The sequence below is a fragment of the Ambystoma mexicanum genome, chromosome 6q (assembly GCF_040938575.1).
Source record: "Ambystoma mexicanum isolate Mex_15411 chromosome 6q, UKY_AmexF1_1, whole genome shotgun sequence".
Taxonomy (NCBI): domain Eukaryota; kingdom Metazoa; phylum Chordata; class Amphibia; order Caudata; family Ambystomatidae; genus Ambystoma; species Ambystoma mexicanum.
The window spans coordinates 1,069,908,856-1,069,921,803 of record NC_090937.1 but is presented as its reverse complement, the minus strand read 5'-3'; the positions used below and the strand labels follow the sequence as shown (position 1 = coordinate 1,069,921,803).

The 12,948-nt window shown below is 47.8% G+C and overlaps 1 protein-coding gene across 2 annotated transcripts in view; it reads right to left on the bottom strand.

Moving 5' to 3' along the window:
• Positions 1-12,948, bottom strand: part of DLC1 (DLC1 Rho GTPase activating protein) — a 563,875-nt gene that overhangs the window by 34,461 nt on the left and 516,466 nt on the right. For both annotated transcript variants that reach the window (XM_069631599.1, XM_069631600.1), the window contains exon 2: positions 2,366-2,437. In XM_069631599.1, the coding sequence (XP_069487700.1) occupies positions 2,366-2,437 (72 nt within the window). The remainder of the gene's footprint in view (positions 1-2,365; positions 2,438-12,948) is intronic.

The following is a 12,948-nucleotide window of genomic DNA, read 5'->3' as shown; positions in this document are numbered from 1 at the left end:
TGCAGGCTTTACAGCGCTTTGCTCTGCTCATGTAGTATTGTTGCTGGTGTGTGATTTACGGAATGCAGGCTTTAGAACTCTTTGCTCTGCTCATGCAGTATTATTGCTGGTGTGTAATTTACTGCTTTGCTCTGCTCGTGCAGTATTATTGCCGGTGTGCGATTTACTGAATGCAGGCTTCAGAATGCTTTGCTCTGCTCATGCAGTACTATTGCCGGTGTGCGATTTACTGAATGCAGGCTTCAGAATGCTTTGCTCTGCTCATGCAGTACTATTGCCAGTGTGCGATTTACTGAATCCAGGCTTCAGAATGCTTTGCTCTGCTCATGCAGTACTATTTCCAGTGTGTGATTTACTGCTTTGCTCTGCTCATGCAGTATTATTGCGGCGTGCGATTTACTGAATGCAGGCTTTAGAATGCTTTGCCCTGCTCATGCAGTACTATTGCCCGTGTGTGATTTACTGAATGCAGTCTATAGAGAGATGTGCCCACACAGAAGTTCTTCCAATCTAAATTCATCGGCACTCGACGCTTTCCATCTAGCTCCCTCATTAACACCCCTCCCCAAGCGCCAAGAGTCCACTCAAATCATAGAAACTTACAATATACAGGAGCACTTTACACTACACCCAAATCTAGGATTGCAGCCTGGAAGCTCAGCTCACCCCACCAAGTGCTAAAAAGATGTAACGGGTTACGCTTATGCTGGATGAAACCATCCGTACATTCTGTGAGCTGCGCGATGTTGTAGTCATTTCAAATTAACTCTTATACAAGAAACCGTATGCGCGATCTCATGGAGTCCATGATAGATAGACAAGGGACAGGACACCAGCAGCCGGAGGGTACTGATGTGCAGGGTCATCCCTGCAGTGGAGCTAGGGGTGGTGGCCGTGTAGGAGGAGGGATAAGTGAATGGAGGGGTCTGGGTACCCGAGGGAAGGGCATTGAGGATGATTGGCTCTCTGGGGAGCATGCCTGTGGTGGAGGAAGAAGGTGCGATTAGGCACACTGGCATATTCCAGTTTGGCCTTTCTCTAGCATAGGTGGTCCCAAACGCAATCAAGTTAAATTCACTGTGGTGCATTTGTTTGGCATCAGTTGGCCTGGGGAGCCAACAGTACCTCCCGATAGCTATTGGTGTCAATCTAACCAGGCTCTAGTAGGCCACAACCAGGAGCTACAAAGCCCCGAACTGTCATTGATTGTGAACCCTGTATATCGGGAAGCAGCATGCAAGCCACCATCCATCCAAACAACACACTCAGGCACCCACTATGTGCAGCGTTTGCACTTACGAACAGACATATAGAGCTGAAAATGACCGCTCTACTCTTGACTAGGGAAAATGCCATCCCCTTGCTGTCCAAAGTTAATGGCCCCTAGTGCATTCATTGAGCAGGCTCTACCACCCGGCTGGAGCCAAGATGATGCTGTTGCCCTCTTAAAGGAGCACGTTAACATTATCCCCGTCAGGTTCACAGGTTTCTAGCAAAGTTTCTGGAGGGGGGAAGGGACGCAAACATTTGTACACAAAAGGAGTGTCGGCACTGCTGCGCTAGGAGGTGTGCCCATTTCCAAAGTAGAACATGCTTTTCTCGTGGACCCTGTATGGCTCTGTGGAGAATACACCCGTCTGCACAAGCTCCCCTGCGGATCTAAAATCTAGGACCAAGCATTTAGCCAATATTCGGCAGGTCTCCACCTGGGGTCAGGGTCTACACATTGTTATTAGACTACCATAAGGGTATCCCTACAAACTATCCCCACCAAAAATATCGCCATGGGTGATATTTTGGGGGAGTATATGTTGTGGGAGCGGGGGGCTGTCCCCCACACATTTTAAAATAATGCAGGGGTGTCCCCCAGAGGGTCCATGGGTCAATATTGCCGCAAACATATACTTTTGCAGGGATATTAACACATGGAACCACCATAAGGAGGGCCCTAAACCAGGCTCAACTAATCGCTTTGCTGCCTTCCACTCCTTCCCAATCTAATTGGATTCTCCTGGATATCAACCTTTTCCCTCCATCAAATGTCCGACTGTAGAGTCGAAAAACGCTGCATGGGGTGTGCCAATGTTTTAATTCAGGGGTAAAAATGTCAAGTCGCAAAGTACTCACAAGGCATACAAAGTAACTCGCCTGGTCAATTCTACACATAGTACAAAATGTAGTCCTCGCCAAGAGTCAATTATCCCAAGCCAGTGGCGATTGTACTTTTTCAGGCCGGTTTTAATTGCAGCAAGAAATGATTTTAGACATAGTTGGGTTTCGGCTGAAGATATGATAGGAGAAACCTCGGGACCGTGAAATGTTTCTGGAGATATTTTCATGGAAGCATCCATGCAGGGCGGCTTACCTTCATAAAGCTGGGCATACTGGGGGAAGCCTGCCGCCCTCAGCCAGTCGCACGCCTCCTTGGCCTCGATCTCTGAAAGGGAAGACACCACAAGGTCAGTTGTGCAGTGTTACAAACACTACATTTGTAACACAATTTCCTATTTTTTTTAGCTCGAGAAGTACTATGTTTTACAGTTAGTAATGCTTTTGCTTTGTTCCTGCGAAGCAACGTGCTTTTGAGCCACTGCTCGTTTTGTAAATCGTTTTAAGTGGCACTGAGCATAATCAAAATGAGATGAGTTAGCAAACACGCATTACAAGGTCATGGGGCCGGCTAAAAAAAACGTACAGCCGAATATAATGTAAATTATCGCTTGTCATAATGCCCTTCCCCCTACTTCTTGTCAGAGACTAGTGCGATTAATGCTCTTTCCCACCTCGGGCATTAACTTCATTAAGTCATTATCCCACGATAATGACCCCCTTGGTTTATAAGGCATACGGGCTACATCAATTACCAGACTAGTGTAGGTCTGACCCCCAAAAAAAGACCCTCTTGTTTTAAATTAGCATAGTTAAAGAGCTCAAAGCGTAGGTCTATAAAAACGTTATTTCTGTAGTTGTGTTCCCTGTGACAATGCTAACAGTAGTTCTACCTGGATTTCACTGACTGGACCACAGATTGAGGAATTTTAGGTGCAGGATTCAGCCCTGAGCCTTTTTCTCTATATGACTTTTACAGCTCAGTTCGGAATCCAGGTAAAAACCCAATGATCCAGCTACGCCGGATAGTTTGGGGTGCCAGCCCATATAACCAGTTCTGTAGCATGTCCCCTTTACACCCCACCTGAAACCAAAAAGGAGCTCAGTCTTCTGATGATTGAATTTAAGAGACAGAAGCTGTCTAGGCATGGATGCAGAGAACTATCCCCAGGCAGGGGGGACATCTGCAGAGGGTGATCCTTGCAGGCAGAGTGGTGCGTCATGGGCATATCGGTGGATGGAAGTCCTCCACCCTAGTAGGCCTTCCAGCGGCTGCACAATGGAGAGAATATGGACCACTGAGGCACTCTGCATGTCACGGGGGGGGGGGGGGAGATGACATGGACGATTCCATCTGGACACAGACAGACTTTGGCCAGATATGAAAAGATGCAAACCACCCATTCCCATGCCAAGCGCAAAGATGGACATTAGGGCCGATTCTAAGCCACAGAGAGGTGCAGTAACACAAGCAGGCAGGCTGCGCCATCATCCAACATTTAAAGTACACCATCCACGCCCTGGAGGGTATCCGTTTCATTGCTGCATGGAGGGCAAACGCCGGATTGATACGCTTGAAGCAAGTTAGTTCGATCCAACCTTCCCCGAGAGAAGGGGATGGGTGGCCAAAAATAGTTCCAAACAGCTTTAAAAAAAAAATGTTTTTTTAATATGTTAAAATGCATTCTTCTTTAGCATAAAAGGAAATATGCATTGCTGTAAAGAGGTGTTCACAAGGGTCAATATAAGAGCCACATCATCAACTCTGGGGTCTTTAATGACTTTAGGTAGAAGTAGGTACTTTGCATTTTCAGGGGCCGGGGTGTCGGGGTGCAGGGCACCTGCACAGAGGGTGAGGTAGATTCCCAAGGCACTGGGCATTTTCTTTTAAAGTTCAGCAGGATATCTTGCCCACTTCCCCGCACCACATTCTTCACAGCTGGCACTGGAGGACAAGTCACAGGGTGGGAAAGGCACCAAGGTGGCCCCCAAACCATATAAAAATATAGACGGCCATCTGTCAACATTGCACCTCAGAGCTGGAAGCGAACAGATAGACCAGTCGAGAACCACTCGTTGTCTAGGAGGTCACTTGAAGCACCTTGCTGGAGCCCACCACGGTTGTATGATACCTACCACCATGCCAATGCCATGATCTGCAATCTTCTGTGCCCCCGTCAATAGCAACAGTGGACCATCAAAATAACACAGCGATAAATTGTTGGGAGTAGTAAAAAGGCAAGGAAAACTTCTAGTATTGGAGAATAAAACACAATGTCAAGATGACACGCCTCCCACTCCACAATCCCAATTGAAGAAAGGGGTTGCAGAAGGGAGGGCTGTGGGGAGAGGCCTGCCCCACGCAGCAGCAAGCCGGCTGCATTCAGAATGAACCTTGACCACATTCATGCTCGCTGACGGGGCTGCACAAAGCGGCTTAATTAGACACAAGTGACTAGACGAATGCCCCACCTACGCAGACTAGACACCGGGGCTCGCAGCGCACAGTCCCCTTCACACTCGAGTGGAGTGCGGCTCCGGAGGGTAAGCGCTCCCGCCCCAATCCTGGTGCCATTTGGCCCCAGAGAGCTTTCGGGCGCCTGACTTCGGCCGGCCGTGTGAGCCGCCACTTCTGCCTCATTAAGGAGACCACAGAGGAGCGACATGCCTGCGGGCCCAGGGCTGGCTAAATCCGGCTAATAAACGACTTAACGCAAAACTAAACAGCAGCACCAACATATATGGGAGGTTTGGTCCCAAAATCAACGGCTATCATCGCAAAGAAATAACGGCGCGCCAAACAAGATGGCGGCATCCTGCAAAACGAATAGCAATGGCGCAGCGTAAAAATAGCAGTGTTGCGGAGGATGTAAAAATGCCCCCCCTTTAGGCGCTGTGCGAACACCGATTCCTGGGCTGTGGTGGGAAGTCGGGAGGGAGAGGGGGGGGGGGGGCAGAAAAATCTTATGGAAAGCCTTTCACGATCGTCAACAGTAAGAATGCCTGGAAATACTTCGCCAAAAGTGTAAGCAGCGGCCCCCACTACACAGGAGCCAAAGGACCTGTACACACTCCCTGAAACGGCACACACATAACCAGAGGGTAGTCTCGCTTGGCAGTAGGAAGCCAGGCACTAACCACAATGTAGAGCCTGTAATCTACATGCAAAGGCTTAATTATAGCACACACAGCAAAACGGCAGAGTGGCTTCTCAAGAGGAAGTTGAAGGTAACATTGCATCTTTATTTTCATGAAGTACTTACTAGGTGAAGAGACATTTTAGTTCCAAGCGGCCATTCATTTTAGAAATATATATATGTATATTTATATATATATATATTTTTTTCCAAGTGTATATGCTTAATTCTGCTTTTACGCCCTACAAATCAATGTATTCCCCAGCTTCAAAAGGGAGTAAGCTGCCACTTAAATATATTGTCTGGAGTCGTGATTTGCCATTTCCATGGCACTCTACTAAGATTCTAAGGTGGTCATATGCACCATGTACCTGTACGAGGAGCTCTCTGAAATCAACGGACAGTCACGTGGCCTGTGGGCGGGGGAATGGAAAGCACACGGTGATTGACAGCGTCTGATCGAGGTGGAGCGGCGAGAGATGCGCTTTTCTATCGCTACACGAACACTTCGATAGAGACGGTCCAGTTGGCGAGACTTTTTGTCTGTCCCACAACTACCCAAGGTCAGGGGTGTAATGTTGTGGAACTTCGAATTCGTGTTTACAAAACACTGCCCCCATTCTGGCCGGCTCCAGCCGGCGCCGAGGGCCGGTAGCCATCTCCCCACACACGCCGATTAACCAAAGTCGCCAACATAGAACCCAGGGCATCTTGAACGCCCACTGGGTGACACACGAGCTTCGTCTGGTGCGAGTAAACGAACGGAGAAGAAACGTGGTCTTATTCGGAAACGTGCAAAAATAACAGATTTCAGTTTGCACAAAACCTCGAGGAAAAAAACGGCGGTAAACTCTTGTGCGTCACCGTGATGGCTTCTGTAAACAAACAGCAGGCCAGCGAAGCGCGGAGGAAACGGGCCCTTTTTATTGGAAACAGCTTTATTTGTCCGCTTCACAAAGACAGGCTCTGCCTTTACATTAAGTGTAGGGGGCCCCCTTTTGCGCAACAGGCTGGGAACAATTAAGGTGCACCGTTGCATTTCCTGAGATGCTAAAGTGACCTCAACCAAAAACAAACAAACAAAAAATAGAAACCACATTAGGAAAAGAAGCCTGCTCGCCTCTTTATGCATATAATAAAGACAAGGATATGGAGGCCACTGGGAGGCCGGGGACAGGAAGGAGCTCGCCTCTGACGAACCACCAGTGCCACAGGAATTAGTAAATAAATTACCCGCAGTCACTGCCCTTAGGGTTTGAAATTAAGTTTCAATGAGCAGGAGCTAAATCCAGCTCTTGGGTGTCAGCTGTTGCTGGGGAACTAGGAGAGAGTACACAGCACGCTGAAAATCCCACTTCTACCGAATTATCCATTAGGCTTAAAATGTTTACTAGATGTGTATGAATTCTTCTTTATTAACATTCTTAAATCCTCAGTCACGTATGTATGTTTGTAAGGCAGCAGGTCGCCTTGGGGAGCCAAAAGGAGCTCTTGGTTTCAAGCTAACCAGGCTCCCTCTGTGCCCCCCAACCCCAGGCTAGAAGCAGGAGCTACATAGCTCCCAGCAATTTCAAACCCTGCGCTGCATACACTTATAAATGGGAAATAAGGCTACGGTACTGAGCGACATAAAAACCTATGACAAAAGCAACACAATAGATCTACACACTGTAACGTTGGAGCCCAATCCCGCTGCTACACAAGAAACGCATACTACCCATTTGAAAGGTACCACTGGGATCCTCTTCAGAAGGATGCGCAGCTGGGCTGGCAATGGCACGATTCAAACACATGACTATAGGGACCGAAATTCAGACTAGAGAAGCAGGCGCTAAAAGCAGCCCCAGGGTATCCAGCAGTAGCCAGTGACGAGGAGCTACCAGGGCGGGTCCAGGAGCTAGTACATCACGTTCCACAAATCTAACTCCCACATAAGACGCAAAAATATTTTGTGCATTAATTAGGTCTCTTTATGCTTTAAATGCTATATATTTCAGTGGATGTGGGACGTCGTGACCAGCTTAACTCGGCTCCCTTCCGTTGATGTCCGCAATCATGCCATTTTGTATGTCACTGTGAACTCCTTCTCTTATGATATGTATGACGGGTCTCTTGGCCTTCCTATTTAGGCACCCCCCCCCCCCCAACGCATCCAACTAAGTAATGAACATAGGATGCACCATGGACGCTGATCTGACACTCTCAGAACACTGTCTAAACTTGCTCCCTGGCGCATCTTCCCTTACCTCTCCTACCTTCACAGAGTCACCACAACCATGGCCATCGTCCTCTCCCGCCTAGACTACACCAACTCCCTTTAACTAGGCGCCCCACCGTGTATCAACTCAGAAAGCTCCAATGGGCTCAGATAGGCTCCTCCTATCCCTTGGACCAAGAGACCACATCACACCCACCCTCCATGTCCTCCACTGGCTCCCCGTCACGCGCTGGGCCACTTTCAAAACCATATGCATCCCCCACCGTGCCCTCCACAAGAAAGGCCCAAAATACATTCAACAGAAACTCACCGGTTACCAACCCGACAGAAACCTTCGCTCAAGCACTTCAATCCTCATTTTGATCCCTCCCTTCAAATCAACTAGATCAGGGGGCAGGGGGCTCCTTCTCAGTCCAAGCCCCCACAATCTGGAACTCAATTCCCCTTAGCATCCAATGCATAGAGGATCACCTGGCCTTCTAGAGGGCCCTCAAGACCTGACTGTTCCTCCCTGACGCCTGACATGCACTTGCTTTCTCTTCAGGCAACTTAAACCTCCTTCCAGGAAGGCCATGAATTAACCCACCATCATTTGTTTACAGGCCACTAGCCATGGCCTTGGGCCATGTCCACTGTACATGTTCCCACAATATGGTTCTTTTGGACCCACCATTTAAATTCCTCAGAAAACATCTATTACCAGCATAAAGCTTTGTTGCCTGCAGCTTTTGCAGCTAATAAACAAGCGATGTCAAACTTTATATGGTGTAATATTTGCAGACACACGCACCCTGGCTCTGTTAAATAGAGTGAGACTCGTGTGGACCTGCGACTCCACAATAAATAACCCCATGGCTCCTGCAGGGCCACGGAAAGGCTGGTCGCTTCCCCGCTCCTGCACAGGCATGGATCTCCAAGCGAGTCCACAGCCAGGGAAACGAGGTCAGTTACTCCTCAGTTCTGTGCACACACTCCCTCCCGCCTCCTCCACAGCCAGGGGACCAAGGCACATTCTTCTCTTGGCTCAGTTGTGGTGAATAGTTTTGCCCAGCTGCAGCGCAGGCTTCATGTAAAAACAAAGCACTTCAAAAAACTTTCAAAGGAAAAAAATAAGAAGAAAAGACTGTACTCGACAAAAAAGAGAAAAAGTACCCCACACTAAAAAAATAAAAGTAAAAAAAAAATTAAAAAAAAGATGCTGAGCAGCATACACTACTGCATCATAGCACACTTTTATTACACGGATATCAAGATGTATGTATCTGCACTGTGCAAATATACATATAATAATGTCAGCAAAACATTTTCTTTAAATGCAAGGTTAAGCATCAAGGGATTACCATCCATTTACAGACGTAATGAGACGCTGAAAGCGGGACGAGCCAGACGAACTCAAACCCCAGAGAAAAATAAATAAATAAATAAATAAATAAATAAATGAACGAATAAAAAGGGGAGAGAAACAGCACCAGAGCAGCACGTGGTCGAAGAAGGAAGAAACTACAGAAGTACTGACCACTTACAGCCCAGAAGCAACGCTGAATCCAGATCCTCCAAAAGCAACCACACGGGCCATGCTGCACCAATCCGGGACCCACGCTGGGCAGCAGAATTAGCCGAAATAGGGAAAGAGTCATACTACACAAGGCCCAAAGCACTACACAGGAAGCTTCAAATCCCCTACCGAAGTCCAGGCCTTACTCGGCTCCCAACAGGTAGGCCAGCAAATCCCATAAGGGTTTGATCCCTGGCTAATACACTGCCACAACTAGGGTGGGAAGCAGGGTCTCCAGGCCATAGGACGGGAAGGAATGAGCAACCCACACATGTGGAGAATGGGCTAGGAGGAGATAAAAAAAAAATGTTTTAAAAATAAGCATACGTTTATGCAGGAGTAAAAATGTAAAGTTGCAAACTAGTATCCAGGCAAAAAAAAAGCCACTTATCCCCTCAATTCTCCACATACATACTGCATTTCCTACTTGTCAAGAGCAGGTTTCGAAATTGCTTGGAGCTCTTCAGCTTCTGCGTGAAGCCTAAGAGTCCCTGGTTATCTTGAAACCAACAACAAGGAGCTACTTTTCTCCCCCAGGCCAACTGGTGCCTTACAAACATGCATATGTCACATTAACTTTGAATATTTGAGAATGTTGACAAAGCCAAATTAGGACACATCGTGTACACATTTAAGCATAACGGATCTCCCATAACGAGCACAAAGTGAATGTGTGCCTCTCCTGTGGAAGTTGGATCAGCAGTGCGCAGGGCTCTCCCTCCTGCTTTCCCAGCGGTTTGCCCTGCCTACTCGCTGATGCCGACACCCAGCAGCTGGTTGTAGCTCCTGCTCATCGAATCATAATTTCAAGCACTGCCAGAGTAAATCAATTATCACCAGCCAACAGCTAGTGGGGAGTCCACATTTTGAGGACTGGTTTTATGGCATACTTTGTATCTCCCCGAAGCAGGGAGACAGTGACCCCACAACATACAGCTGGGCCCCTGTAGCTCCAACACGACAGATGGAGGCTCTGGAGTGCAAAGTAAGGACTATGCAAGGGACAGAAAGAGGCAAACACTCTCTGGGTGGGTTTGAGGGAATAAAGAGGCAAACGGGCATACGCAAGAACTCGGGAAGGCGTAGCACTCGGACATCAGAAAACCTGGCTGCCACGCGGCATGCATCGCCCTGCACTGTGCACCACTCTGAAGAGCGGCTTAGCATTTGTGAATTCAAAAGTACAGAATACATGTATTACAGCACTCTGCGTGGCCCACACAATGCAATGCAGTGCATCGAATCTAAACCCATTAGTGATGGCATCAGGCCGTTTTTTTGCACAGGCGCAGTTTTAATGCAGACAATACAGAAGCAAAACACACGAGAGAAGAAGTCCGCAACGGGCTGGCTTTCAGAAGCCTGGTTGTAAGATTCCATCAGTAAGACCAGACTATTGATTTAGCACCATTGCAAAGAAGCTTAACTACAACATCTGCACTAAGCAGCCAATGCAAAAATGGCACATTACACCAGTTGGTCAGTCTTAAGTGTCAGTGCAAAACTGTCAACCAAGCAATGTATCTAAATCATGTCCCGTATCATAGGCACCCCGAAACGACCATTAAACCAACAAAAGCCACAAAACGGGACATTGAATCCGAACAATATTGGTTCTCTTCTACATTTTGTTGCCTCAAGTCCTAGTTTGAAAACTTCAGTGGTCGAAGTGGGCGGAATCGTTTGGGAGCAGTAGTACCCTACTTTTTTTTTTTACGTTTTACTTTTCCTATACTTTTATTGTAAAAAGAAAACCGTTCCAGAATGTTTTCGTTTGAAAATAAAAGTGTAGGAAGGAGTGGAAACGTGCACTTCACTGCACTGAACGTTCCCTTAAACAGCAGGCATATTTGTTTGGGGGTTTGTATTGTGCGTGGCGATGGGGTTTGTGGGGAGCACAGGCCAGCAAGGAACATAGTTCCACAACTTCGGTTCCTGCACTCAGCAGACCACTGGACAACCTTGACAACCCCCCCCTCCCCCACACCTTTTGAACACGTGCATCTGTGGGGGGTAGTGGGAGCTGCGCCTTCGTGTGGTTATAATCCAGCATTTAATGACTGAAACACAAAGTTAAAAGAAAGAAATTAAAAAGTAAAAGGAGAAAGACTCCACAGTGGTGGCTTCTCGGCGAGGCGACGACAGCGGCAGAAGCGATACTGACTGGGTCTTTGTGTTAAATCGAGGTTTCCAAACGCTGCACAGGAATGCGTCGCTTTCTAGCAAGACTGTACCTGCGCAGCTGATGTTAGACGTAAAAACGTCATACACCTGGAGCTGCGCCAAAACCACTCCTGACCGGGAGGTAGAACGTACGTCTGAAGAGGACACCAGGCCGTAACATAATGCTTTGGCACAACTCCCGAATGGCGACCGGCATCCGACAAGGGCCAACAACTGCATGGTTTGGCCAAACAGTAATGACCAATATCCACTTCACTCGGGTACCATAGAGTAGTAGCCTGCAGAGACTAATTCCACCAAGAGGCATGCCAGGTGAGGAGACTGGCAGACAGGGCACACAGCTGTCTGCCCACTACCTCTTGCACCTCACCTTGCAGGATGGGGGTAGTGGCTATAATGTAACAGGGTAGCACTGAGGGCAGGAAAGTAAAGGAGCAAGGTATACCAGAGAGACTCAAGTCAAATGCTTTTTTTTTACCCACCCAGGTGAAGCACAACAGAGCAGGGCATGAGGAAGTGAGTGGGAGGGGGCATAGAGGGAAGGGCAGCGGAGTAGGTTGATGGGGCAGCCCTCCATCACTGTCCCCACATTTCCCCCGATACTATAGTTCGGCAATAAGGACTGGCGTGCAGGGTTGTACCAGCTGGCAACAGCCCACTGCCTAGGTGACCAATCAGGCGTTTTAGCAAGGGCTTGGGGGCGCAGTTGAAATTCAGAATTGATGAGCAGGAGCTGAAAGGGTGTCAGCCATCACCCAGAAGGCAGGAGCTACCGCTGGGGAACCAGAAGCGAGCACCCACAGTACCGTGAATCTAACTTCCACACAAGGTGAAGATTAACTTTTTGCCCCTTATGTATGATCCATTAGGTTTAAATGGAATACTAGATTTGACCCAATTCTTCTTGATTAAAAGTTGATGTCACATATGTATGTTTGTAAGGCACTTTGTTGAGCCAAAAGTAGTTCCTGTTGGTTTGAAGCTAACCAGGCTCTCCTAGGCTAGAAGGAGGAGCAAATAACTCCCAGCAATTTCGAATCCTGCAGTTAGCGGCCTGTAGCAATCCGCCCGCACGGCGGCCATCATTGCCATTAGCACCCGGGAGAGGTGGTGAAGAGAAGTTTTAGCTTAATTATGCAACATGAAATGGCAGAGCAGGATTGGTGCGTGCAGCGAATATGCTGGCAGTCTAGGAGTGCCAAGCAACTGTTCGGATGGCAGCAGACAAGCAGGGACCTACATCATGAAAACAGTACTGCCAAGAAAGCCTGAAAGTGCACAGTGTTAGGGAGAATGATCATTTCTGTGCCAATTCCCTTTAACCTTAGAGACCTCCAGCTCTATTGCTCGACTTTTACATTTTTTCGCCCGAGTGAGTGGGACTTTTGCCCCCCACTCTCATGCGGTTTTCTGACTAGGATTTAGTGTTTCTCACTGTTTAATGTGGTCTGGTAAACTCCATGGGCATCAGCTTTTTGCATAGTGACACACAGCACCTTTTGTGAAGTGCCAATGAGAAGTCCCCTGTACTACTCTTAATGTTTAACTACATTTTCTTAGGTGAACTACTGTTCCCAAGAATAGTAAGATTACTTTCGCCTTACTTACCTTTTCTATTGTGGGTCCAGCACACACCACCCTACGTGTTCCTTTTCCCACTTATGTAACATCCTGTTACATTAACAAACTTGAATGGCTGGTGGCAGTGGTTTCTTTTTTACTACCTTTGTGCCATGTATCTGCAG